The sequence below is a fragment of the Brachionichthys hirsutus genome, chromosome 20 (genome assembly GCF_040956055.1).
Source record: "Brachionichthys hirsutus isolate HB-005 chromosome 20, CSIRO-AGI_Bhir_v1, whole genome shotgun sequence".
Lineage (NCBI taxonomy): Eukaryota > Metazoa > Chordata > Actinopteri > Lophiiformes > Brachionichthyidae > Brachionichthys > Brachionichthys hirsutus.
In genome coordinates, this window is record NC_090916.1 from 9,516,899 (window position 1) to 9,541,283 (window position 24,385).

The 24,385-nt window shown below is 57.3% G+C and overlaps 6 protein-coding genes and 1 long non-coding RNA gene across 8 annotated transcripts; 2 read left to right on the plus strand and 5 right to left on the minus strand.

Annotated features, from left to right (window-relative positions):
* Positions 1 to 232: 232 nt before the first annotated feature.
* Positions 233 to 8,743, minus strand: tulp4a (TUB like protein 4a). The gene is given in 18 exon segments (XM_068753775.1): positions 233 to 961; positions 1,070 to 1,753; positions 1,756 to 2,285; positions 2,288 to 2,503; positions 2,506 to 3,467; positions 3,606 to 3,646; positions 4,160 to 4,575; positions 4,665 to 4,758; positions 4,833 to 5,004; positions 5,098 to 5,242; positions 5,699 to 5,933; positions 6,003 to 6,227; positions 6,314 to 6,480; positions 6,565 to 6,672; positions 6,760 to 6,940; positions 7,006 to 7,167; positions 7,302 to 7,430; positions 8,492 to 8,743. Coding segments are annotated over 18 exon segments (4,836 nt in total). The 3' UTR covers positions 233 to 844.
* Positions 8,744 to 9,574: 831 nt separating this feature from the next.
* mrps10 (mitochondrial ribosomal protein S10) lies at positions 9,575 to 12,488 on the plus strand. 2 transcript variants are annotated; one of them, XM_068753931.1, is made up of 7 exons: positions 9,575 to 9,655; positions 11,004 to 11,056; positions 11,196 to 11,265; positions 11,340 to 11,479; positions 11,552 to 11,660; positions 11,746 to 11,835; positions 11,912 to 12,488. In XM_068753931.1, the coding sequence occupies exons 1-7, from the start codon at positions 9,650 to 9,652 to the stop codon at positions 11,978 to 11,980; spliced, it is 537 nt and encodes a 178-aa protein (XP_068610032.1). In that variant the 5' UTR covers positions 9,575 to 9,649; the 3' UTR covers positions 11,981 to 12,488. The 2 variants fall into 2 exon arrangements, with proteins under 2 accessions (XP_068610032.1, XP_068610031.1); XM_068753930.1 differs by lacking the exon at positions 9,575 to 9,655 and adding an exon at positions 10,778 to 10,856.
* A 988-nt stretch (positions 12,489 to 13,476) lies between these two features.
* On the minus strand, positions 13,477 to 13,860 carry msgn1 (mesogenin 1). The gene has a single exon (XM_068754012.1). It carries the CDS (start codon positions 13,858 to 13,860, stop codon positions 13,477 to 13,479), a length of 384 nt encoding a protein of 127 aa, XP_068610113.1.
* An 826-nt stretch (positions 13,861 to 14,686) lies between these two features.
* Positions 14,687 to 18,753, minus strand: LOC137909666 (flap endonuclease GEN homolog 1). The gene is made up of 13 exons (XM_068754127.1): positions 18,593 to 18,753; positions 18,334 to 18,523; positions 18,051 to 18,227; positions 17,864 to 17,974; positions 17,273 to 17,346; positions 17,047 to 17,132; positions 16,823 to 16,973; positions 16,708 to 16,744; positions 16,533 to 16,613; positions 16,346 to 16,476; positions 16,157 to 16,218; positions 15,670 to 15,824; positions 14,687 to 15,591 (listed from the first exon to the last, which is right to left on the minus strand). The coding sequence occupies exons 1-13, from the start codon at positions 18,751 to 18,753 to the stop codon at positions 14,872 to 14,874; spliced, it is 2,136 nt and encodes a 711-aa protein (XP_068610228.1). The 3' UTR covers positions 14,687 to 14,871.
* A 345-nt stretch (positions 18,754 to 19,098) lies between these two features.
* Positions 19,099 to 20,428, minus strand: LOC137909220 (uncharacterized). Its single transcript, XR_011105992.1, has 2 exons — positions 20,058 to 20,428; positions 19,099 to 19,849 (listed from the first exon to the last, which is right to left on the minus strand). It is a non-coding gene; the product is annotated as an uncharacterized lncRNA (long non-coding RNA).
* On the plus strand, positions 19,526 to 21,188 carry ppil6 (peptidylprolyl isomerase (cyclophilin)-like 6). The gene is made up of 8 exons (XM_068753654.1): positions 19,526 to 19,672; positions 19,772 to 19,867; positions 20,073 to 20,261; positions 20,332 to 20,394; positions 20,469 to 20,616; positions 20,686 to 20,745; positions 20,818 to 20,953; positions 21,035 to 21,188. Exons 1-8 carry the CDS (start codon positions 19,526 to 19,528, stop codon positions 21,144 to 21,146), a joined length of 951 nt encoding a protein of 316 aa, XP_068609755.1. The 3' UTR covers positions 21,147 to 21,188.
* A 550-nt stretch (positions 21,189 to 21,738) lies between these two features.
* xrcc3 (X-ray repair complementing defective repair in Chinese hamster cells 3) lies at positions 21,739 to 23,642 on the minus strand. The gene is made up of 7 exons (XM_068753949.1): positions 23,582 to 23,642; positions 23,347 to 23,484; positions 23,061 to 23,273; positions 22,831 to 22,985; positions 22,542 to 22,754; positions 22,231 to 22,268; positions 21,739 to 22,059 (listed from the first exon to the last, which is right to left on the minus strand). Exons 1-7 carry the CDS (start codon positions 23,640 to 23,642, stop codon positions 21,837 to 21,839), a joined length of 1,041 nt encoding a protein of 346 aa, XP_068610050.1. The 3' UTR covers positions 21,739 to 21,836.
* Positions 23,643 to 24,385: the final 743 nt, after the last annotated feature.

Sequence of the window (24,385 nt, forward strand, 5' to 3'; positions counted from 1 at the left end):
GAGAAATGTACATCGATACTTCCTGTACCACGCCTACACGTTTAGTGTGCCCCCCCCCCCCCACCAACACAACACACCCACTTCACAGAAGTGACGACAGGTGACATCCAGACCTCGCCACCGTCAGACGCTTCAGTCAGTCGAGGCGATTTTGTAAAACCCGCCCACCTGAATTACACAGCAATATTCAAATCCAGCACCCCCCCCCCCCAGTCTCCCAAAGCAAAGCGGGTAAGTGGAAAACCATGTTATGAAGATCGTGTCTCACAAACAATGACAGAAACGCCCGCAGCTCATCTAAAGTCACGGCCGGAGTTCGGAACGGCAACGAGCGCGAGCTCGCAGCTTCAGAATGCCGCGCGGCTCTGCACCGCCGTTCCATCCGGACCGGGACCGGGACCGGGACCGGGACCAGCGACAAAAAGGGGAACGAACGAAACCAGGGTCCTAAAAACAGAGCGGCGGAGCGGGTCGTACAGCAACGGATTTCAGTGCCCAGTCGTACCTGTGCGCTCTGGGGACACGCCTCCAGAGTTCGGGTTTCAAGTATTACAGCTGCTCCTCCCCCTCCTCGTCTTCACGCCCCTCCTCGCTGAAGCAGCATTTTATTTGCATGACGATCACCGAAGCTGGGCTCGACGGCCCGTGCGAACGCAGCCGATGCTCGGGGCACCAACTAGTGGCAGCGTCGTGTAGTGCAGCGTGATTGGCTCCTCCCTCCGACACAGATTAGTCTCCTCTCCACGCGTTTGTTCGTTTCAAATGAAGCTGTGCCGTTTCACCAGATTACCTTTTAATCCCAGACGTGACTCGGGGTATCGTGGGGGGGTGGGGGGTGGGGGTCTCATTTGAGGCGCTGAGTAACGTTGGCTAAAGCCACTGCGAACGCCTGCACGGCAGAGAAGGGATGCTGGAAGTCCAGGATGTAGGCGTTGCCGTCGATCCTGCCGAACTGCATCACCTGTGAGAGAAACACAGATCCACGAGATCAGCCACGCGCACCGGTCTGAACCGGTACCGGCACCGGTACCAGCTCGCCTTCACGCCGCCCGAACGAGGCTTCTCTCACCTGCCTGCCCTCCAGTTCAATCTGAAAGTTCTTGGCCGACTCCTGGGTGACCCGCCCGCCGAAGTCCAGCTGGTAGACCTGCGTGGCCTCGTTCCACAGCGGCTGCTTGTTGGCCATGACGTAGACGAAGCCCTGGCTGCCCAGCCCCCGGTCCTCCTTCTCGTTGGCCCTCCGGCACCTCGCCTCGTCCGGCTCGCCGGCGGCCCTCAGGCTCCTCTTGCTCTTCCAGCCCTTCCTCCCGCCCTGGCTCTGGTTGAGCAGCTCGTCGCCGCTGATGAACAGCTCCGGCTCGCTCTCCGAGCTGTCCTGGAACTCGCTGTTGGGCGTGGCCTTGCTCAGCTTCTTGACCTTCAGCTGCTGCTCCTTCTGTCCCTTCGGCTTCTTCTTGTCTCTCCCTCCCAGCCTCGGGCTGGAAATCAGGGAGTTGAAATCGCCCAAGGCTCGGCCCTCTTTCTTCGACTTGCCCCCCTCGGCCAGCGGCGGCACGCTGGCCTCCTCGGCGCGCCCCTCGACCCGCTTACGGTTCTTCTTGTTGAACTTCTCGGACCGCTGCGGCACAGGACTCTCGGTTAAAGAGAGCACCTCTTGAAAACCTTCCCCGGCCTCTGCCATGGCTTCTTGTAGTCCTCCGTGACTCTGCAGCTCTGCTGGCGGGGGCGGAGGCGGGGGTGGAGGGGGCGGGGGCGGGGGCGGGGCGAGAGAACATGTTTGTCCGCTGCCATGTGGGAGGCTTTGGGAGGGAGCGGCACTGCCAGACTGGGCACAGAGTTATACGTCCCCCAAGGAGTGTGAAGGGCAATGGGGGGGATGGGCAGCCCGCCACCCGGGTACAAGGGCGGGAGCGGGCAGCAGGCCAGGTTCGCCAGGTTGGCATGGTAACCGGGCTGCAGCACCAGGGTAGCGTCTTGCTGCGAGAAGGGCACTGGTGCCACAAGCTCCTTCGGGGAGGAGCAGGGGCGGGGCGACCCCGGGACGGGCTGGAGGGGCGCCCCGGGGTAGGCGTTCACCAAAGGGTACTGGAGGGAGATCTGGTAGCCGGCGCCGGCGCCGGGGGCCGGTTTAGGAGAAAGAACGAAAGGCAGTCTGGACACGTCTAGATGCTGAGCTGGGGTCAGGATGAGGGGGGGCGGTTTGTGGGCTCCAGCCGGGCCATTGGGATTCTGAGGAACCCACACCTCCTCTGTGGCTGCCGCGTCCCACTGGTAGGGGGGGGGCGTTTAACAGCGGCCGACGCGTCGGTCGCTCCGAGCGCTAAACGCCTCAGCGACTGGCTCAGAGTTTCATCCTCACTGAACGCAGAGTTAACATAATCAGCGCCGTCTCTGCTAGCTCCTCCCCCCGGCGAGCTCAGCAGGTTGTAAGGAGACGGGGGGGCGAGGGGGGCGGCTCTGTTGCAGTGAACAATGACTGTGCTGTGCGGCGCTCCGTTCCCCGGGGGAAGTCCTGCCGAATAATCGTCCCTCCCGCTATTCCGTTAGCGCTCCCCGGGGCGGCGCTTCCAACCCCGGACCCACCGCTACACTGGCTGCAGGTGTATAAGGCCGTCGGCACCCTCTGCTGGAAGGAGGCCGCGAGTGCGGGGTTGTTTTTGGCTTTGGGAGGCAGCGGCCTGGGGGGCTCCAGCATCTGGGAGACTTTCAGGGCCGCCTCTCGGCTGTTCCTCCTGAGAGCGGCGTGGATCAGGCTGCTGTCCAGCCTCTGTCCCGGGTTCCTAGCGGCGTCGGGATAAGGGGGCGGGTCTCCACTGGGTATGGAGTAGCGAGGTGCAGTAAGTCTGTTGAGAGTAGCAGAAGTGTAGGCCAGCTGGCTCTTTCTCTCCGCTGAGGAGGTGACCCTGAGGGTGGAGGCGGAGCCGGAGCCGGAGCCGGCGCCCTGCAGCGTGCAGACGCTCTGATTGCACACGAGGCGCGTCCGAGGACGACACACCTCCTCCACGTTCCCGCTGCTGTCGAAGGTCGTTATCCTCTCGTAGCCCAGCGGCGTCGGCTGCTGCGCTTGTTGCTGCCCCGCAGGGTGGAGAGGGAACTCCCCCTTCTTCAAACAAACGTCGCCAGGGGGAGGAGTCCCGCCGGTGGCCCCTCCCGTTCCGGAGGCGGCTGCTGCTGCTGCTGCAGCCATGGCGGCGGCCACTGTCCCGGGATAGGGGGGCGGGGGGTTCATCCTGCTGAGCTCTAGAGGGGCACCGAACACCACCGTGTCGCCCTCGGCGAGCTGCGGCGTGGCCCCCCGGGTGGTTTTGATCTTCAGCAGGTGCTCATGGTCGGCCCCCGCTGACCTCTCAGCCAGCAGGTCAGCGGGTGGATGAGGAGTCTGGACCTGCAGCGGGCCCGGGTGGAGCTGGTGCAGCGCCGCAGCCGGTGTCAGTCCGGAGGGGACGGGAAGCTGCAGCTGCAGCTGGAGATGATGCTGCTGCGCCAGATATTGCTGCTGTTGTTGTTGTTGCTGCGCCAGATGTTGTTGTTGTTGTTGTTGCTGCGCCAGATGTTGCTGTTGTTGTTGTTGCTGCTGCTGCACCAGATGTTGCTGAATCTGTTGTTGCTGCTGCTCCATTTGCTGCTGGAGCTGAATGTGCTGAAGCTGTTGCTGCAAATGTTGCTGCTGCAGCATCTGCTGCTGGTGATGACTTGGTTGCTGTTGTTGCTGCTGCTGCTGCTGCACCAGATGTTGTTGTTGATGTTGCTGCTGCACCAGATGTTGTTGTTGATGTTGCTGCTGCACCAGATGTTGTTGTTGATGTTGCTGCTGCACCAGATGTTGTTGTTGATGTTGTTGTTGCTGCTGTTGCTGCACCAGATGTTGTTGTTGATGTTGCTGCTGCACCAGATGTTGTTGTTGATGTTGCTGCTGCACCAGATGTTGTTGTTGATGTTGTTGTTGCTGCTGTTGCTGCACCAGATGTTGTTGTTGATGTTGCTGCTGCACCAGATGTTGTTGTTGTTGTTGCTGCTGCTGAATCTGTTGCTGCTGCTGTTGGTGGTTACTTGGTTGCTGTTGTTGTTGATGTTGTTGCTGCTGTTGCTGCTGCGTAGCGTGATGAGTGGCTGGAGGTCCCACCATGAGGCGACCCATTTCTACCCCCCCAAAGATTACCTGACCAGGACTGGAGTACCTGGTGGGCACCGTGTACTGGGCCGCCAGGACGCCGTCCTGGCTTGGGTCCGCCCCCCCAGCAGCAGCCCCCGCGGGGTTTGCCGTGGGACTCGTCAGGACGTCCAGCTGAACATTTTGATTGGCCAGCAGCGACTGGACCAGACCAATGCTTTGAGCGGGGGACATGGCCTGGGCCGGGCTGTGGATGGGGGCGATGGGGATGTTGACGGTGCAGGGCGGGTTGTTGTCGGCGCCGCCGGCGGGGCCGGTGGCGGGCAGGTCGTCCTCGTCCTCGCTGAAGACGTTGGGGCTGAAGACGGGCAGGTTGATGTAGTCCATGGAGATCTTACGCACCTCCGGCAGGTAGATGGTCATCTGTCTGGGCTGCAGGTGCAGGAGGCTGGTCTTGTAGATGACTGGTCTCACAGGGACAGGAAGGGGCAGATTAAGAGGCGCGCCATCGACCAATCAGGCGCAGCATTGATCGGTGTAGGTTGCTGTTTACCTGCGCCGAGGTTGGCTGGCAGGAACGCGGCCAGCCCCACGATCTTAAACTTTGTTCCCCAGATGTTCGACGTGACCTGAGCCAGGTAGTTCTGCTGCAGGGCGGGAAGACAGGAGACCGTAACACCCCCACGGCAATCCGGTTCAATTCCCAAAACGCGACTCGTACCTGAGTGATGTCATCGAGGGGAAACTCCCTCCGCGTCAGGCTGGGCGATCCGATCGAGGGCTTCCTTATCGGTAACCGCGGCGACCTGGAGATGTCCTGCGTGGCTCGGGACAGTTTGGGGGACTTCCTGGGATCAATGTTGATTCTGTTGGTAAAGGGACAAACTAAGTCTCTACAAAGAAGGTGGCAAATAAAAAGAGGTTTAGAGACACAAAGGAGAGCAGAACATGTTATTGGGGGGGGGCAGCCGCGGCGCTCCGGGTACCTGGGCAGCTTGGGCGACTTGCTGCCCCTGGAGGTCTTGGGCGACTTCTTGCCGACCCAGTCGTCGCTCAGCTCGATGTCGCTGGAGTCCGAGCAGTTGCAGCTGTCGATCATGGCGGAGATCAGACTGTTGCCGTAGATCTCATCTGGAGGGGAAGCGAGACGACGACGTCACCGGAACGCCGGGTTAGCGTCGACGGACGCGCCGAGACAAGCGGCGCAGCGTCAGCACAGTCCCAGAGAGGAGAAACGGTCCTCAGCAACCTGCAGGTGGGCGGAGCTTCAAGGGGAACGCTAAATGTTTCCACGGATAAACATTAAACTCTCCTTTCATAGTGTCTGGCTTCGTGTGTGTGTGTGTGTGTGTGTGTGTGTGGGGGGGTGGATCTCTGAAGGAGCCGGGGGCCGTCGGAGCCCCCACTAAGCTGCTTTTAATCAACACGGGCCCAGCCGGCCCTCTGAGGCCGGAAGTCCAGAACCCGGAGGAAGACCCGCTTTCAGACGGAGGACGCTTAAAGGAAATCCACCAAGACAGAAACGGGCGCTACGCTCAAAGCTAGCTAGCTAGCCTGCTAGCAGCGCTGCAGGACGCTAACTCTTACCCGTCCTCCCGTCCGTCTTGGGGTCCATAATGACGAACTCCGGACGCAGTTTGCTTATCCGCCTGCCTTTCAGGATGGGCACCAGTCCCCCGAGGTACTCCAGGTACAGGGTGTAGCAGGGCCCCCCCACCTCGGGGTTGTCCTCCGTGCGCTTCATGGTGCAGTGCAGGCGCTCGTTCCCGGCGGTCGGATAGCTCACAAAGTCCCGCATGTTGTTGGGCTCTGGGATGGGAGGCTAGGAGAGGAAACGAGGCCCGGTCAGACGGTGGGGGGGGGGGGGGGGGGGTCACCCTCACAGCCGTACCTTGATGGTTGGGACGAACGCGGCGGTGACGTAGGAACAGAGGCGAGACGGCATGGTGAGCTTGGCCACGTCTTTCTCTTCCTTCACCGCCGTGGCGATGCCCTGCTGGCAGCGGAGCTGCAGGCTGGCGACACGGTGCTCCACCCGGACCACGTGGAGCGCCGGGCCGCAGGCCAAGAACAGGCGGGAGTCCCGGTGACCCCAGCAAAGCGTCGTGATGGGACGCTGCCGGGGGGGGGGGGGGGCAGACGCGGGTCCGTTACTGCGTGGCCATTTTAAAACGCTAACCGTCAGACATTCCTTCCTCTCACCTGCGCCGGAGTGTCCAGCGTGTAGATGTGTTCACCCCGGATGTTGTAGAACTTCACGATGGCGTTCCTGGTGGAGGGAGGACAGGAAGCATCGGGGGGGGGCGGCGCCCTCTCCATCCCCGCCACCGCGAGTAGGTCTCCCTGGGAGCACCACTGGACCACGACGTCTGCAGCGCAGGAGAACCCGGCGTGAACATCCTCCGTACGGAACACCGGGACAGACCGGGAGGCCGTGAGCGGATCAAACGCACCTTTCAGGCCGGTCCGGATGGGGGTCGGGGAGAGGTCGTCGTAGTTGCTCATCAGGCTGATGTCGCCGGAGGTGAAGCTGACCGTCAGCAGCTGTTTCTGCCTGTGCGCTGAGGACAGGAGGGAGGAAGCGGCGGCGTGAGGGCGAGACGCCACGCCGGAGCCAATAGGATCGGGCGGGGCCCCGAGCCGCTCACCTGGCGGCGGCGAGTACTCGTCCGTGTCCGTTTCGCTCCCGCTGCCGTCCTCCACCAGGAAGCTGGGGTAGCTCCAGGACATGGCGACGATGCCGTCCGACTCGTGCAGCAGAATGTGGGCCAGCATGCGGCCGTGGCAGTCCATCACGATCACCTGTCCGTCCGCGGTACCGAACAGAACCTGCAGGGGGACGAGAGAGACGAATAAAGGGACGTCCCCCCTCGGGCCCGTAAAAGCGGACTCACCTGCTGGTCGTCGGGTGTCCAGATCCCACAGGTGATCTGGCTCTCCAGGTTGATCTCAGAGGACCAGTGTCTCTGCCCGCTGACCGAGCCCACCAGCACGAAGCCGTCGCGGTACGAGATCAGAGCCTGGGTGCCGTCGTGGGACCAGGTGAAGTCGCTCACCTGCAGGGAGGGAGGAAATAACGATGATTGATTCATTATGGAATCAGTCATTACAGATCGGGCTGGTTCTGCCGGACGCAGGTCCGTTAAGACGCGTCCTGCCGGCCGGACCCTGAAGGACCGCCCCGTTTCACCTGAGCGCCACGATCGTTGACCAGCTCCACGGACCAGCGGCCCTCGTACTGGATCCAAACGAAGATCCCTCCATCGGTATCGCAGGTGGCCAGTTTCTGGAAGGGCTCGTTCCACCGGACCAGGACCACCTGAAAGAGGGCCAAAACACAAGGGGGGCGATCAGAGGGGCAGCCCAGCATCCCGCCCACGGCCGCCGGATCAAGGCCGATACAGGAAGTCGAGCAGGACGTCCCACATCTAAACGGGTTCCACTCAGCATCAAAGCATATTCACAATAAAGGATCGTTACGGACGACTCACTAATGGCAACCCAGCGACAGAGGAAAGTGGGAGGAGCTTATGAACCTCCAGGGCTCCCCCCCCCCCCCCCGTTAGGCACCGTCTATCGTCCCGGGTGAACCTGCACAAACATGTTTACGCCACGGCTTCGTGGCCCCGGCCCCCCCGGCGAGCCCCCAATCCCGGGGGCATCGATCCCGACACTCCGTCCACGCAAAGCCAAAAGCTCAAACCGAGACGTCGGCATGTTTGGACACGTGTCCCGCATGCGTGTCCACGTCCTCAAATAGGTGAGAATAATCTGGAGGTGTAAATTTAGCTCAGAGCGGGGATTAGCACAAGCCGGTCTGGCATCCTGCTCGGGGGGGGGGGGTCAGACAACTGAGCAACTCGCCGTGACGCAGCGATCTGGGAGATCAAGCACCACATGCAGAACACCGGACAGAAAGAAGCCCCCCCCCCCCCCCCCCCCCCGGATCAGGAGCGTTACGCAACGCGCTCTATGCTTAGCACGCCGTAGCCGTTTGGCGGGAGCATCTTAACGCCGTGAATGGCTTCTGATGATCCAACACCACCAGGGGGGCTGAACCCCTGGAGGTAAACATGAGCCGGTACCCTGGGTGGATCAGGGCATCAGACCTTTGTCCGACGAAGCCTGATCCTGGATCTGGTCTGGAACAGAAACACCAACAGGTGGGAGTCGATAAATCCGTGAAACGTGCGTTCTATCGTTCGATTAAAAGCACATCTGGCAGCCGATCGTTGCCGCGCCACTCCCGCCAACACCGCCATACGCGGAGGACAATATTCATGGGGGGGGGGGCAGCAGAATCCTGATAATAGACCGCACGGACCGGGTACAGGAAGTGAGCGCTACACCTGAAGCTAAACGTCTTCGCTAGCGTCTCACCTCGCTGTTGTGTCCCCTGAGATTGAAGTTCACCCTCTGCGGGGTGGGCCGGTCCCGCCTGCAGTGGCTGGACGTGAACGTGACCCCTACGACCCCTCGGCCGTTCCCGGTGGCGAGCCAGCCCTCCTCGTAGTAGCGCTTCGTGCACACGGGCTTCTCCTTCTCGCTGTTGGGAACCCGCCCCTTCCAAGACAGGCACAAGATGTTGGAGTCGCTGCAGAGAACCGGTCCGTGCTCCACGGCGGCGAACATCCCCCTGGATCCCTACCGGCCCCCCCGTGGAAACGACCGGAGGAACGTCTGGGCGCCGTAGGGGCGTCGGTATCGTTAAGAGCGCCGCTGCTCCACTGAGGTCACTGGTTTGGGGTCAGACGTGGGACGGCGACAACGGTGCATAGTACTCGAGCTTTTCTTTTGAAGTGCAATACTGTTCAAAGTGATCGGTGAGAATCGAACACATGAAAGGGGTCAGAGGGGGGTCATGCTGGACGCATGGCAAAAGGCACTCGTTCATCAACACTTCTCCAAAATGTCTCACAAGCGTCCGGTCGATGTGTCTCCGTCCAGCCCCCCCCCCCCGCGCGTCTCCGTCCAGCCCCCCCCCGCGTCTCCGTCCAGCCCCCGGCGCGTCTCCGTCCAGCCCCCCCCCCCCCGCGTCTCCGTCCAGCCCCCGGCGCGTCTCCGTCCAGCCCCCCCCCGCGTCTCCGTCCAGCTCAGCGTTTCATCCGTGGGTTTCCGTCCTCCTCATAAAACTCCAGCCATGTGTGAGGAGGAGCAGGAGCTCCTCTCCATCAGCTGACAGCTCCTCATGGTAACGTCATGACGTCAGCCCGCCTCAGGGATGCCATGAATGTCTGCGCGCACACACACACACACACACACACACACACACACACACACACACATTAATATGTGTTATTATCACACATAAACAGACAAAGACAACATTTAAAAAAACGTGTGTAATTAAGATGAATTACATCGCCGGATAACGCGGACTAGCTTACTAGCCAGTTTAAATATCAATACGCCAATAGTTATGATCTGACAATAAAATGGAATCAGATGGATAACAGCTGTTTAAGGACATTACAGGGGTTTAGATTTAGTTATCTGACATTAACATGAACATATCGAGTGTAATAAGAGTTAAAAGAAATGACGGTACGTAGCAGCCTGTTGCCACCCAACATAACCTGCGACCCGAACAGCGATCACCGCGAGCTAGCTGCTAGCTGCTAGCTAGCTGCTAGCTGCTAGCTAGCTCCTGGATGTTGGATCAAAGGAAGAAACTGTTGTTGGTCCAGCAGAGAATAGTTCAAGGACTATTCCCGTCTCCGAACGTCTCTCTGCCGGCAGTGACGTTTTAGGCTTCGCGGCAAATGTTGTCTCCTCCGCGAAGACCATCCAGCGAAGCTAACCGGCTAACCGAGCAGCAGCTAGCTGGAGCTGAGCCACCATTAGCGGAGACTGGCTCGGTGCATCCGCCGCTAGCACGAGTCCCTTCCCGGCTAGCACGTTAGCTTCCTGGTTTATTTAATTCGCTTTTGCATTATCAGCGAGCGGCGCTCCAAAATAAGCACAAGTCGGCGTAGTGAAGGGAACCGTGGCTGAATAGTGTCCGGCTTGTCGCCCTCTAAGCCGAGCAGCCAGCAGCGGCCGGTGAAGCGCTTACCTCGGGTGTGTTCCTCCGCCGCCTGCAGCCCGCTTCTGTTCTGTGTACTGGAAGGGCCCGACAGCGGTGTCACGTGACAGGAACGTGACGCGCACCAATTAAGATAGCGCAGTTCACAATAATAACGAAAGTGTTGTCGTTTTAATCAGGAATAAATGACCGCGGGGCCTTATGATGGACATCTACAAGACAGAAACGGTTCCGTTTCGGTGCTGACACACCACACAGGACCCAGGTCCATAGAAAGTAGCGAGAATAAATCATTACAAGCCGGGGCTCAAAATACAAACCGTTATTGATGGCAAATACTTGTTATTAACCCGAAGATCCGAAAATGGTAAAAAAAAAAAAAAAACAATATCAAAACTACGTGGAAAAATCAGCCACTGTCAGATGTAAAAATATATATTTCTGTTAGCAATATTGATTTTATGCAGCAAAATAACGAAGCGTATTTAATAATCTATGAGGCTTTTGGTTTCTTTCATCTATAGCATGGTGGATCTTTTATTTTTTAATGTTTTAATTTCGTAGTGGATGTTATAGTAATGTCCCTCCAACCCGCAAGGGGGCAGCACGGAGAAATCCCGCTCACATTTGCCCCGCCTCCTAAAAAACATGGCCGCCCCCATGGCGATCAGACGAGAGTTCTCTTCTTTGGCTCGGATATTTAAAGGAATCTCACCTTTGGTAAATAAGTCTTCTTCTCCTTTTTAACTTCAGCAATAAATGTCGCGGTTTACGTTCGGAGAATTAAAGAGTGAATCTTTGTTCTGTGACGTCACACGGTGGCTAGCCAGTAAGACATGAATGGCTCTCATGACATTTCCTCCACAGGAACCGAGAGCTGTGCGCGCCCGTTCGGGACACGGGACGTGCAACACAACCGGGTCAGCCTAACCTTTGTATTATTGATCCGAAGCTTGAGCGGTCTGAACGATTACTGATTGGTTTTAGGCGGGGGGGAGATTAAAAATAAAAACATAATGTCACCTGAGCTAAATGTGGTCCCGTTTTCTGTCCCTCCAGGTTCCGCCCCCCCTTCAGCGCGTCCTATAACCCGTTTTGTTTCCACGCAGCCACGGCGACACCTTCATCAGTGAGTCATCGGCGTTCTTACCTCAATGAAGGCCGTCGGCCTGGCAACGGTTGTAATATCAACGTGTCCCACAGGTGACCGTCACAGACGAGCCCGACGTTCTGATCCAGAGGTTGTCGCTGCTGGTCAAAGGTCACAGCAGGGCCGTGTTAGACAGCTACGAGTTCTTCGCCACCACGGCGGCTAAAGAGCTGGGCGTCGCCGTTAGCAACGTGTGAGTGAAGCGGCGGTCCGCCGTGTGGCGCGTCTCCCTCGGCGACTGAGGCCGTTCTCCCTTCTGCCACAGCTCTGAACCCAAGAAGGACGTGGCGAGGCTCACGCTGCTGAAGTCCGTTCACATCTTCAAGAAGCACCGGGTCCAGTACGAGATGAGGACGTACTACCGCCGCATCCAGGTGAGCCCGCCCGTCCCGCACGGGGCCTCGGGGTCGCGTCTCCCGACTCGTTCCTCCCTAACGCCGATGGACCGGCGCTTTGCAGCTCTCCCGTCTCACCGGCAGCACCGCTCAGGCGTACCTGGAGTACGTCCAGAGGAACCTCCCCGAAGGCGTCGCCATGGAGGTGCAGAAGGTGAGCGGCCGCACGCCGGAGCGATCCCACCTTCTCAGGCTCACCGGGTTCCTTTTTCTTTTCGACCCTTTGTCAGACCACGATGGAGAAGGTTCCAGATCACATCCTGGAGCCCATGCGGGACGACCTCGGGGCCGGCCGCTGAGCAGCTGATTGGATCGTTCCTTTGTTCGTGTTTCTCATTAAAGCCTTTATTCCGTGGCGACTCTCACCTGCGTGTTATTGAGAATCGGGATTCGACCCTGGAGCCTCAAACGGCGACGGCGTGCAGCTCAAATTGATTTCTTGAACAGGAGTTGGCCGAGGCTTTCGTCGGTGATCCCGCTCCGTCTTTAGTAAACATGTCGGTGTACGATGTTTGAAACGAGACCAGCACACGCCTTCATTCCGAGGATTTATTGATTCTTCAAGGCAAAAAAAAAGAAGTGAACTGAACAACAAGTCTTCCTCATGAACTCATTCGACTCACCTCCACCTGAGGAGGGACGTCACTCCGCTGGTGAAGGAGCCGGCCAATCACGGGGTGGAAACGAATCACCTGTTACGCGTAGCTTCATGAGAGCAGCTCAAGGACGCACCTGAGCGGGCTTTGAGTTAGCGTGGAGAGCTAACAGCTTCCTTCTGCGTCGCGTCTCCTTCCCGGTCCGGAAGCGTCTTCGCGATCACGTCCGTCTCACCGGGGACATTCAGAGGTCGCAGGTTGGACAGATCAACAAAAAAAAGGAGACGCTGATCGAATTGTTTTAGGTGTTGCTCTTTCTCCACGATTACGTCACAATTGTTGCGTCACTCGGTGAATAAAGCTCTTATCATTACACTTAAACACAGCAAAGAGCCGTTTCTTATCCTTTCGTGTTCTAGATACGGAGTTTGCTTTCATTCATAAAAGCTATTAGCTGTCTATAAATAGAGTTTCATTGCACTGTTCATTTTAATTCCTTTTTACTTTACACAATATTCGGATAAATCAAACAGCCACTTCCGGGTTGCACACGATAACGGTTAATATTAGCTTTCCTCTTGAAACGGGTCGATAGTACATTAGCATCACGCTAGTCTGTTAGCATGTTTGCTAGCTTCCAGCCTGAATGAAAATCTAAGAGAGGGGGCGTTTGTTTTTCACACCATGAGACGGAAGACACGCCCACCTGGTTTAAACACTGGCGTGTGATTGGCTGATTATTGCTCAGCGTGAGGTACTTTGGAATCCTGATTGGATAAAGCGTCTGACGAACATTTTAATCCGGTTCTGGAAGGAACTGGGCCACAAATTCAACATAAACTAATTTATTTGTCACATTTAGATTCGAAACATGTTTAAAGACAAAACCTGAATCTGGTAAACTATGAGACCCGCTGATGAGCGAAGACGTGGATCAGTCATCCAATCAGAACCCCCCCCAAAAAAAACCTAAACGACTAATTATTCAGATCAAACAGCTTCGTCACAACCAAACCTAAAATATATCATGAAAACAAAGAGGTATACAGAAATAATTAAAACAGAAACGGCCAATTAGTAACATTTACATCAGGAACAGGGCCGGGACAGAGGGGTCCGGGCTGCTGTCGACAGATGCAGCAGTAACGTCCAAGCGCGTCAGCCACATGCGTAAAAGCGGTCCATGCCGGTCCGGTCCGTTACGCGCGGCTCAGGATGTCCGAGAGCTCGTTGATGTACTCGATGGTGCGTTTGAGGGTCTGGATCTTGGTCAGAGGTTGTCCTCTCTGGCTGTAGTCCGGCGGCAGGTAGTCCCGGAGCTGGTGCAGCGCCTCCGCCAGGCTCCGCATCCGCAGCTTCTCCCTCTCGCTGGCCTTCATGCGTCTTTTGACGGACATCCTGGGCTTCGGAGCGGACCTGCGCCCCGCGAAGCCCAGGGAGAAATGCTCGCCCCCCCGGGGCTCAGAGCAGCACGTCTCCGGCGAGGAGCACGCGGAGGAGTCCGGCGAGGCGGACTGCGGGGAGCCCCCCCCCAGGGCGCCCCAGTCCATCAGCATGCTGGCTGCAACGACGTCCACGCTCATGTTGAAGACGTCCCTCCGACGTCCACGCAGCGACGGCGGCATCAGAGGCTGAATGTCGGGGGGGGGCGCGTCCGCGAGCGGGTTTATATCGGAGCAGATCTCCGGAGGTTTATGGGTTCACAGCTCAGAAGAAAGAGAAAGTTCAAAGAAAAGCTCCAGCGCCAAAACGCGACCTTCCCGAAGGACGTCGTTTGTTGGCAGGGAGGTGTGAATCAGGCTCAACGGAGGATAATGCGACCCAAAGATAAACAACGGCGACGGTTGCCGGTTCGACGCCGCTTCACCCGAGATCTTCTCACCTCTCTGGATGAGACTCATCTGGACAAGAAGTGAGAAATAAAGTTCTACAAACTGAACAGGTCACAAATTAAAAGTCCATCCCAAGTCCTGAGAGAGGAAGTTTCAGGGGGACGGGGACGGGGACGGGGACGGGGACGGGGACAGGGACGGGGACGGGCTGTTGCTCCGGCGGAGGATGCAGCTGCCACCAACCTCCTGCCAGACGTTTCATGTCTGCAGGAGGTGTTTAAGGCCTCACTCCTGATCAAGGGGGAGCCACACTGGTGGGTTGTAAAGTCTCCTGCCCCCCCCCCCCCCCCCCCCAGCTGCAGCACCGTCTCTGATCTGGGATCAGAGCAACAAAACAAACACTTTTATGCGATGCTAAAATCCTTCCTTTCAGTTTAACGATTCTACAATAAAACACAGAAACATCTGCTGCAGTTACTGAAAAGTATTTAAGCAGCAAGGATTTCAATTAAATGTGTATTAAAGTGTGTGTGTGTGGGGGGGGGGGGCACTTTAAAGGAACGGTAGATTTCACAATAAGACAATAGGAGGACGTTTGTTCGGGGACATCCGAGTCCAGGTTCTTCCGTCGATTAGAGGAAACCTGAAAAGCTGTTCATGGAATGTGGAGAGAAAGCAAGAGACGCTGCAGAAACGTCCCCCTTCTATCAGCGTCTGTCCCTTTAATGTGACCCCGATGGCGTCCCGTCCGTCCTCCTGCCGTCACTCTGCTGCTCTCAGCGTCTTCAGTCTCAGCCTCTCCGCCAGCGGCAGAGGACTCTCGCTGCAGCTCGCCGACCCGTCCCCGTCCCCGTCCGACGACGAGACGGGGGACGCTGGGGTCTGGAGGAACGGCCCGTCCCACCCGGCGGCCGCTGAGACGTCCCCGTGGGTTCTAGTTGATCTGGCCCGACGAGTCGTTTCAGGTCTCGGGGGGGACCTTGAGGGGGAGCTGGACCTGTTCTTGTTCCGGGTCCTGATCTTGGGCTTTCTTTGCGGTCCAAACTGCTGGTCCTCTGCGCCGCTGTCCTCGCTGGACGAGCCCCCACCCTGGCACACGCTCCTCATGGGCCGCGGTGGGCGGGGTCGGCTTTGAGCGGGGTCGGAGCGGCGCACCGCTGGGGACGAAACGGCCGCTCGGACACACGGGTGTCCCTCGGTTTTGTCCTCCGTTTCTTTGCTCTGGTTTGGAGAAGACGTGAAGGACGAAGCGTCCCAGTCAACGTCGCTCAGGTGCAGCGCCTCCATCATGGGGGAGACAGAAGGGGACGCCTCCGGCGCCGTCCGGGACAGAGTCGTATCCGGGCAACCGGATGGGTCCCCCGGGTCTGAGACGGGGCGGAGCAGCGGTTCAGGCCCGGCGAGACTCATCCGAGCCAAGAGGTCCGAAATCCCACCGGAGTCCGGACCGGACGGCGTCTCCTGGTTCCGCTTCGGCTTCCTCTCTGTGAAGACGAGGGAGACGTTCTCCTGAAGCGGAGTCACAGCTGGACCACATACATGTAACACAGGACGCAGGACACGCAGCCCCGCCCCGCCCAGCGTCTCACTCCTCTTGTCCTGCAGGTAGCGCTCCACCACCTCCGGGTAGGCCAGACGGAAGAGAGACTCCTCCTCCACCGTCCTCACCTCCTGCTGCTCCTCCGCGGGGAGGTCGTCAGGAAACACGAAATGTTCTGCAGGAAGACGAGGACAGGATCAGAGCCGCCGTCCAGCGTCTGAGCGTCTCAGACCAGGAGGACGGGAAGCGTGACGTTTAGACGAATCGCTTTCTATGAAATGTCCAAACAGTTTCCATGGAAACAGGAAAGACTTGATCTTTTGGAACGTCTTTGTCTCCTCGTTAGCGAGGAAGCTGCTTCGGCACCGAGCGGCTGATCTGTCACCTCTGAGCTCACAGCCAGTCACGACCAGGCGTGCCGTCACTCAGCCGGGGGGGGGGGGGGCGGCGTTCTAGCGCTGCTACTGCCCTCTGCAGGCGGGAAAACCCAATCCATCACAAACTCACCCGGGGCGCTCCAGACGACTTCAAAGCACGCCACGGCGTTCCTCACCCGCGGTTTCAGTATCCTGAGGGACGAGAGACGAGAGACGAGGGATGAGGGACGAGGGACGAGGGACGAGGGACGAGAGGACGGTTCGCTGCTTCAGGACGAATCTGTGCGGGACTGGACTGAAATGGAATGCGTCCGGCTACCTGAGCGGCCGGATCTGGGAGGACGTCCCTCTGCCGTGTCCCCGGTCCATGAGCTGCGTGTAGGTCATCAAGACGAGAACCTTCTCGCTGGTGTAGTGCTCCGGCCACGCCATCCTCTCAAAGGCGAAGCTCTGCGGGACAACCGTTTCAGACGGGACGCCGCCGCCGCCGCCACGCCCACTCTCACCTGCATGGACAGCATGTCCGGCCGTCTCCTCCTGAAATGGGACACGGGTTTGTCCTTGAAGACCAGGAACTCTCCGATGATCTGTAAACAAACACAAAGACCCAGATGAAAGTCGGGGGAGGGGCTTCTTCTTCTTCTTCTTCGACTCTGAAACGCGGAGCAGATGAAGCGGCACCTCGGTGAAGGGGAACTGCCGAGTCGCCAGCGTCTTCCTGGGTGAAAGACGGGAGCAACGAACGAGTTATTAACGGCGGCGCCTCGTCGGCGGCGTCTTCCCGCCGGGCACCTACTTCCTGATATTGGCCTCGTAGGCGGAGGCCTGGCGGGCGTGGCGGAGGCGGTGCCAGTCGCACGGGCACCGGGAGTCGAAGTCCCGCGGCTGGCAGGAACGCTCGCTGTCACACAGGAAGCAGCCGCCGCGCTCGTGAGCCTTCGCCGAGCCTGAGAAGGTCAGAGAACAAACACTTCAGCTATCCGGGTCAGGGGTCAAAGGTCAGAGCGGGGCACAACTCACCAGGATGTCGACACAGCTGGCAGTGAGCGACCTTCTGCACCGCCCCCTCAGACACGCCCCTAAGCTCCGCCCCCCACTGGCTGAACCTGAGGGGATCGAAAGCCCTTTTTTCACACTCTTGACCTGCGGCCGCCGTTGTTGGGGCGTGACGTCATGATCCCGACCCCGCCCCCTCACCCACCGGTGCCGTTACAGAAGGAGACGGCGGGGACGGCGGGCGTCCTACCTCTGCAGAAGCGTTTGTCCATTCAGCATCTGGACGAGCTTCAGCGCCTGCTCTCTACCGACGCCCGGCACGCCCTGATGGAAGCACGATGCGGTTAGCGGCGGCGTGCGGGGACTGTAATGTCCTCACGCAGAGACGCGGCGCGCGGGGACTGTAATGTCCTCACGCAGAGACGCGCCCTGCGGAGACTGTAATGTCCTCACGCAGAGACGCGCCCTGCGGGGACTGTAATGTCCTCACGCAGAGACACACCCTGCGGAGACTGTAATGTCCTCACGCAGAGACGCGCCCTGCGGGGACTGTAATGTCCTCACGCAGAGACGCGGCGTGCGGAGACTGTAATGTCCTCACGCAGAGACACACCCTGCGGAGACTGTAATGTCCTCACGCAGAGACGCGGCGCGCGGGGACTGTAATGTCCTCACGCAGAGACGCGGCGTGCGGAGACTGTAATGTTCCCACGCAGAGACACGCCCTGCGGAGACTGTAATGTCCTCACGCAGAGACGCGCCGTGCGGGGACTGTAATGTCCTCACGCAGGGACGCGCCGTGCGGGGACTGTAATGTCCTCACGCAGGGACGTCGCTCTACCTTAGGAATGTAATCGCAGCCGAGGAGGATGGCCAGTCCCACCAGGTCGTCCCTGCAGAGGTGCAGCTCCGTCTGGACCCTGGACATCCTGTAACAGTCCACCTGGGGGTCCTGGGGGGGGACAACAGAAGACAGCTACGGGGAAGTGACGGCGTCTACGGCCGGCGCCGGCGGGACGCAGACGTACTTTACTGCTCAGGTTGAGGTTCCGGTACACGGTCCGGGCGCCGTACAGAAAGGCGTCTCCGTCGTCGGTGATGCAGCCGTCCACCAGGCCGTGGGCGTCCAGGTAGGCGCACAAGGCCTCGGCCTCCCCAGCGGCGGTCACCCAGGGGACGCCCAGGCAGTCCAGCATGTCTGCGCACTGCAGGAGAGCAGGGACGAGGACAACGAGGACGGCGAGGACAAGACTTTTAGAATCAGACAGAAAGCCATGAGGCCCAGCAGAAGGGACAGACAGGGACACGGACCTCCCTCAGGACGGCCTTGAAGCGCCCCCTGCTGGTGCCCGTTGGAGCGGGGCCCTTCGCGCACCCCCCGTATCTGGCGGCTGTCCTCTTCTTCATGGTTTCTGCCTTCAGCCTCGGCGCGTCTCCTTCCATCACGAACACGAGCTTCACTCCCATCCGCGTCAGGGACGACACCCTGAAAAACAGGTTCCTGCACAGGACGCAGCGTCATCAGAAGCGACGCCCGCGTCCCGAGCAGCGGCTTCGTGCGTGACGTCACCTCAGGTGGGGCTTGGCGACCCTCCCCATCATGGCCTGGACGTGCTGGGCCTCGCACACCCACAGACTCAGGTCCACCGCCAGCGTCTGTCCGCTCAAAGCGAAGAGCGGGACCGACTCGCGAGCCGGTTCGATAATGGACCACAGGGCGTGGACCCCCATGACGACCGCAAAACGCGTTCGGACGGAATTTCGCGCAGGGCGAACGTTTCGACGCCGCGGAACGACGCGGAACGACGCGGAATTCCCGCTGCGAGCTTTCAAACCGCGGCGCCGTTCGGCTGCGTCCCCGTTAGCTTGAGCTTCCCGTACAGAGTAACAGCATCGAACAGGAAACGACGTAAATGTTCATATTAAATTTATTAAACCATTAAAATATTATAGTTCTAAATGTAAGCCAGAGAGCTACGTCTAATACTTATCAAATGAACAAGGCGGGAAGAAAGGAGACGATCGGCGCCGGACATTTTCAACCTACTACGTCATATTAAGGCGCCAGCCAGTACATATTTGTTTTCTTTTTTTAATAAAGTTTTATTTCAAAACGAATAACAGTATACAAAGCGCGTATAACGACTACATAACAATTATCAGGGGGTAATATGCAACAACATTTCATACATTCTATTACTTTGTAGGTGATACAGATATTACAGTGATATTATATTATAGTTTGTTCCGCCAGCCAGTACGTGTTGCCACGGATACAAGGCTGCTGTCGTTAGACACGCGACGCTTTTGAGTAAATATCAAATAAAAAATATAATATTGTCGATATTATTATTATTATTATTATAGATGGAGAGAAATAGATTACAGCCGACTACGCAGGTCAAATATTCCTGTGCTATGGTGACATAAACGTTTCAACTGAATTTAAACTCGCGAATACATGCTGAAAAATCAAAAGCCGGCTAGGGTAATCTGACGTCATATGAAAGCGCCATTAAACACAGGTTGCTATAGTTACGAGGCTGCCGTTCTGGGAGGTTTCTTTCCAGCGATGGACGCAAAACTGCGCCTCGACATCGTAGGTTTAGTTAAAGACACCAACTTTCATGTTGCCAAGACCGTTGCCGAGGTAACCCGTCGTTTCATTGTGATTCTACTTCCTGTCGGTTCTCTGTGTTCAGAGAGATCTACCGTCACCTAGGTAACAGAATCTTCATTTGCGTGACAGGAACTCAAACGGAAGTTTCCTGAGGCGTTTGTGGATCCACAAATCAAACCGCTGCTCGAACTCGAGTGGAACGAATACCTGTGCGACAAGAAAAGGGTGAGATACGGACAATATTAGTGCTTTTATTTCTACAAGTGAAGACTGGGGGACGTCCAACGTGGTCTTATCGGTATTAATGATTAGCTGGAGCGCGATCAGAGCCCCCCCCCCCAGAATATCAGATCTGAAATAACGCCGTTCGGCATTCATTCACATGAAATAGATTTCATTCCACGCAAAGTCAAACCTCATTGGATGTTAGGAGCTGCAGGGCGGAGCGTGGCGACGCCCCAGCAGCCCGATGTGTTTCCTGAACGGCCTCCTCCTCGGCGACGACGAAGCCCTCTGTCGGTGGGCCCAGACTCGCTGGAGCTTGACCTTCACGCGACCTCGGGCTTTCTACCAGGCGCTCGCCGAGGGCGGCTACGCCCGACACCTCCAGGCGACCGGGGCAAGTCGCTGAAACGGATCCGGTGAGTAGGCCGTAGCGTCCCCTAACACGCCGCTGTCCCCCATCGCAGCACGCGTTCGTCTTCATGGACGTGGAGGCGGCCGGGGAAGCAGCAGGGAGGTTGTTGTTCGAGGTGAGAAAACGAACCCGACAGAAACACGCAGACCGGTTCCTCCGAGCCCGAGCCGTCGCTCTCCCTCTGCTCAGCTGTTCTCAGACGTCTGTCCCAGGACGTCGGACAACTTCCGGGCCCTGTGCACAGGAGAGGGGGGGCTGTCCCCCAGCGGCGTCCCGCTCTGTTACAAGGGCTCCTTGTTCCACCGCGTGGTTCCCAACGGCTGGCTGCAAGGCGGAGGTACGTCCCGGCCAGCCTACGGGCGCAGCACCCCCCCCCCCACGTGACCTCTGCGTCCTCTGACTCTAGACATTACTCCAGAAAGGAAAGGCGATGGCGGCGAGGCGGTCTACGGGCCGACCTTTGAAGGTGAACAGCGTCGCTACAAGATGTCTCTGAACGAGCAGATTGGTTGCTAAAGCGTTCGCCGTGCTTCCGTAGACGAGAGCTTCGCCGTGCCCCACGCCAAACGGGGCGTCCTGGGAATGGCTAATAAGGGCCCCCACAGCAACGGGTCCCAGTTCTACATCACCCTGCAGCCCACGCCCTGGATGGACAGGACCTACGTCGCCTTTGGGTCTTTATCCCCAACTCGGCTTGAGACAATGTCCCCTGTTCTTAGTCTCAGCAGCACTGACGTCTTCGTGTCCCGTTCTAGCCGAGTGGTCGAGGGCGTCGACGTCCTGAGGAGGCTGGAAGAGGCGCCGACTTGCAACGAAAGACCCGAGAACGACTGGGAAGTTTCAGACTGTGGAGAGTTTCAGTTTTAAACTATTGTCTCATTGTCCTGGAATAAAATCAACATACCTGCAGCTGAAGTTTGCATTTGGAGTTCTGGTTGTTCAAACTAATGAAGACAGTAGTAATTAAATTACTTCACTCCTACTTTTTTACACTGATTCACTGATGACGTACACACAATGACGTCATCAATGATTAGTGATTAAAGGTTAGCTGAGCACATAAAACCAGATCAGATGGCACGATAAAAAGAGACGAGTAAAAATAATTAGAAGCATTTGATATTAAACCGCCCAGGCTTTAAAATTATTTCACATTGTTAAATCAAATTCACCGACACCCAACACCTGATTTAATTCCACGCTCTTATTTTGAAACGGGTTTGTGGGTGACAGGAATAAAGCTGCGCATGCGCAGTCGCGGCCCGTCAGGGCGTCAATGGCTGCAGACGCGCTGCTGCTGCCCACGCAAATATAAGAGGAGCTTTAAATACACAATTTACCATGTAAAAATAGAAACTATTGATCGCAGAGCAGCAGAAAACAACAATTTAAATTAGAATCAATCAAAATGACATGAAAAAGGAATGATTAATTTATTAACCATGAAAACTTGAGTCTGTACACTTTTACCTGTTTCGGTTCCAACGCAGCCTATTATATACATGTGTGTATAAATATATACATGTATATATATTCATGGGCGTGCTTGCGTGTCGTTTACGCCCCAGAGTCTGTGACTCCTCGGACCCCCTCCCTCCAGACGGCGACGTTACACCCGTCCCGAGCCAAATGGGGAGCAAACACCACCTCCAACCTGCGGAGGGCGCTGCTCTGGTCACCGCGGGTGACCGTCTGCGGGAGACGATGCATCATCAGCCGCACCGTCACCTGATTGGCCCACGCTAACCCCAGCGCAGGTGACACAGCGGAAGAGAGAGGGCTGGAAATAAAAAAAACACATTTATTTTAGCACAACTTGAAATCTTTTTCACTTTTAAATAAGTTGTTCAGATCTGCCAGCTGCTCTTTTTCTAGCACGAGATGAATCCGAAGTTCCATCAAGACGAAATAAACAACTTTTGTAAACAGTCTAAACAGGAATTATTCTCACCCCAAACGGTCGTCTGAGCTGTTGAACACGTCCGTCACCTAAAAAACAGGATTCAGAGAGAAACGCGGTGAAATAACTGCTAACGGCTAACGGCTAAACGCGTCACAATGCAGAGGCTCCGCCCTGCTGCCGGGGGACAGGTGTCTGTGTTACCTGGTGGCGACAGAGGACAGGTGTGTGTGTTCATACAGGGGACAGGTGTGTGTGTTCATACAGAGGACAGGTGTGTGTGTTGATGCAGAGGACAGGTGTGTGTGTTCATACAGAGGACAGGTGTGTGTGTTCATACAGGGGACAGGTGTGTGTGTTACCTGGTTGATGCAGAGGACAGGTACGGTGAACTCCTGGCTCAGGTGATGCAGGGTGGAGGAGAAGTTCAGCATCTGTTTGTTTCTCTCAAGCCAATCATCAGCTTGGAATTCGGCTCTGAACAGAGCCGCCACCGAGTCGACCACCAGGAGGCGCACCAGCCCTCGAGCCAACAGGAGGGGGACCCGGCGGGAGAGACACACCTGTAGGGAGGCCTGCAGGTGCAAGAAAAGCTGTCAGACCTTCAGGCCCACCTCCATCCCGGACCCGTGGTCAGAACAGCGCCCTCACCAGGTCAGCGGCGTGTTCTACGTAAACATGGTCGCTGAACTGGAGGCTGCCGATCAGCGACGGCGCAACGTCAGAGCGCAGACGGGGCTGATCCCCGATCAGCTGCTGCAGCCGCTTAATGGGAAACGTGTCCTCGGTGCAGACGTACACGGCTCCTGCAGAGAGACGCGCCGTTACAGGACAGGACGTCCAACAGCCTGAGCAGCGTCCTCAGGGACTGCTGGACCGACCCGCGTTCAGTCCTCCATGCTGCGGCGGGTACTGCACCGAGAGACAGAGCTGCAGCGCCAACTGCGTCTTGCCTGCGCCGCTCTCTCCCGACAGCTCCGTGACCCCCCCCAGGAGAAGACCCCCCCTCAGCAGCTCGTCCAGGACGGGACAACCGACAGCGAGTCTGAGGCCGGTCTCCAGCCCGGGACATTCCCCGCGATGGAGGAGAAGGGCTGCAAACACAAGCGGCGAGATGAACACACGCTGGGAGGAACACCGAGCGGGCGCCATGGTTACGGAGCCCACCTGGGACCGGAGGGCGTCGCCTGCAGGCGGCGGCGGCGGCGGCGAGCAGCTCCTGGACGTCTGGGCAGGACAGACCGGTGAGCGTCTGCAGCTCCAGACCAGAAAGGCCAAACACGTCCCTGACAGACTTCAGCTTCGCTGCAGGATCGAACCACCGGAAGGGGAGGAGAGTCCAGTCAATCAGCTTCCGGTCGCTCCTCTACCGTCACGTCACGCCATCACCCCGTTGGCTCACCTCTCCTCAGGGCTGCAGCGATCCTCGGCTCGAGCTCCAGCGGGTGCCGGTCCGTGTCCATGTCCCTGTCCCTGTCCCTGTCCCTGCCGGGGACACGCTGTCTCCGGTGCCGCAAAGTCGGAAATGCTAGTTTGACGTAGAAACGGGTCTGCTCTGGGGAACCTTCCGGTCAGAAACGTCGCACGCGGAAAGAAAAAAAAGAACACCCGCCCGAGAATGACGTCATCCGGCGTCGACGGTTGAAACCATTCAGCGAGTCTACGGGGGAGACTCGAGTTACAAATGTTAAATAAAAGCAGTTTTATTTTGTCATACAGTAGCGACGTCAGAACAATTCATTCATTAATGTAATTGAAATATAAGTTAACGTCTCCGAATGTTCACGTTAATGAAACGAAGAAAAGAAAAAACCTCCCCCCTGTCCGACGTTGATGACGTAATTGCCAAGCGCCACAGGAAAAAAACAAACCGGCACTAAATAGGATGTATTTTCAATGATCAGTATAATTGAAACAACAGTTTGTATTAATATTTTCCGTAAATATGTCTGAAAGAATAATACAACGGATTCCAACAGAAAAATAAGACTGAAGCTAAACATCTGGATTTTAACCGCCGAACCGGACTCCGTCGTTTTACACTCCTGGTGAGTTATTAATCAATGAATCCAGATGATCAATAGGACCAGCCGAGGGTAACAGTTTACAATCGGCTGTTAACGGAGGTCTTTGAACGCATCGAACTGCCTTATTTCTTCGGTGTTTTAACGCTGATGGTCCGCGGTGATGCGTTCACGGCCCTTCT

What these genes read in the sequence shown, in the direction of transcription:
- mrps10 (XM_068753930.1), top strand. Translation starts at nt 10,785, where the DNA reads ATGGCCGCCCCCATGGCGATCAGACGAGAGTTCTCTTCTTTGGCTCGG. An exon ending in CCACGGCGACACCTTCATCA is followed by an intron (nt 11,266 to 11,339) that starts GTGAGTCATCGG and finishes CGTGTCCCACAG; the next exon opens with GTGACCGTCACAGACGAGCC. An exon ending in GGCGTCGCCGTTAGCAACGT is followed by an intron (nt 11,480 to 11,551) that starts GTGAGTGAAGCG and finishes CTTCTGCCACAG; the next exon opens with CTCTGAACCCAAGAAGGACG.
- msgn1 (XM_068754012.1), bottom strand. Translation starts at nt 13,860, where the DNA reads ATGAGCGTGGACGTCGTTGCAGCCAGCATGCTGATGGACTGGGGCGCC.
- LOC137909666 (XM_068754127.1), bottom strand. Translation starts at nt 18,753, where the DNA reads ATGGGGGTCCACGCCCTGTGGTCCATTATCGAACCGGCTCGCGAGTCG. An exon ending in GGACAAACGCTTCTGCAGAG is followed by an intron (nt 17,133 to 17,272) that starts GTAGGACGCCCG and finishes CGATCCCCTCAG; the next exon opens with GTTCAGCCAGTGGGGGGCGG. An exon ending in TGGGCGGGGCGGGGCTGCGT is followed by an intron (nt 15,592 to 15,669) that starts GTCCTGCGTCCT and finishes GTCTTCACAGAG; the next exon opens with AGGAAGCCGAAGCGGAACCA.
- ppil6 (XM_068753654.1), top strand. Translation starts at nt 19,526, where the DNA reads ATGAAAGCGCCATTAAACACAGGTTGCTATAGTTACGAGGCTGCCGTT. An exon ending in ACCTGTGCGACAAGAAAAGG is followed by an intron (nt 19,868 to 20,072) that starts GTGAGATACGGA and finishes ATTGGATGTTAG; the next exon opens with GAGCTGCAGGGCGGAGCGTG. An exon ending in CTACGGGCCGACCTTTGAAG is followed by an intron (nt 20,746 to 20,817) that starts GTGAACAGCGTC and finishes GTGCTTCCGTAG; the next exon opens with ACGAGAGCTTCGCCGTGCCC.
- xrcc3 (XM_068753949.1), bottom strand. Translation starts at nt 23,642, where the DNA reads ATGGACACGGACCGGCACCCGCTGGAGCTCGAGCCGAGGATCGCTGCA. An exon ending in CGCTGCAGCCCTGAGGAGAG is followed by an intron (nt 23,485 to 23,581) that starts GTGAGCCAACGG and finishes TCGATCCTGCAG; the next exon opens with CGAAGCTGAAGTCTGTCAGG. An exon ending in CTGTCCTCTGCATCAACCAG is followed by an intron (nt 22,269 to 22,541) that starts GTAACACACACA and finishes CCTGTTTTTTAG; the next exon opens with GTGACGGACGTGTTCAACAG.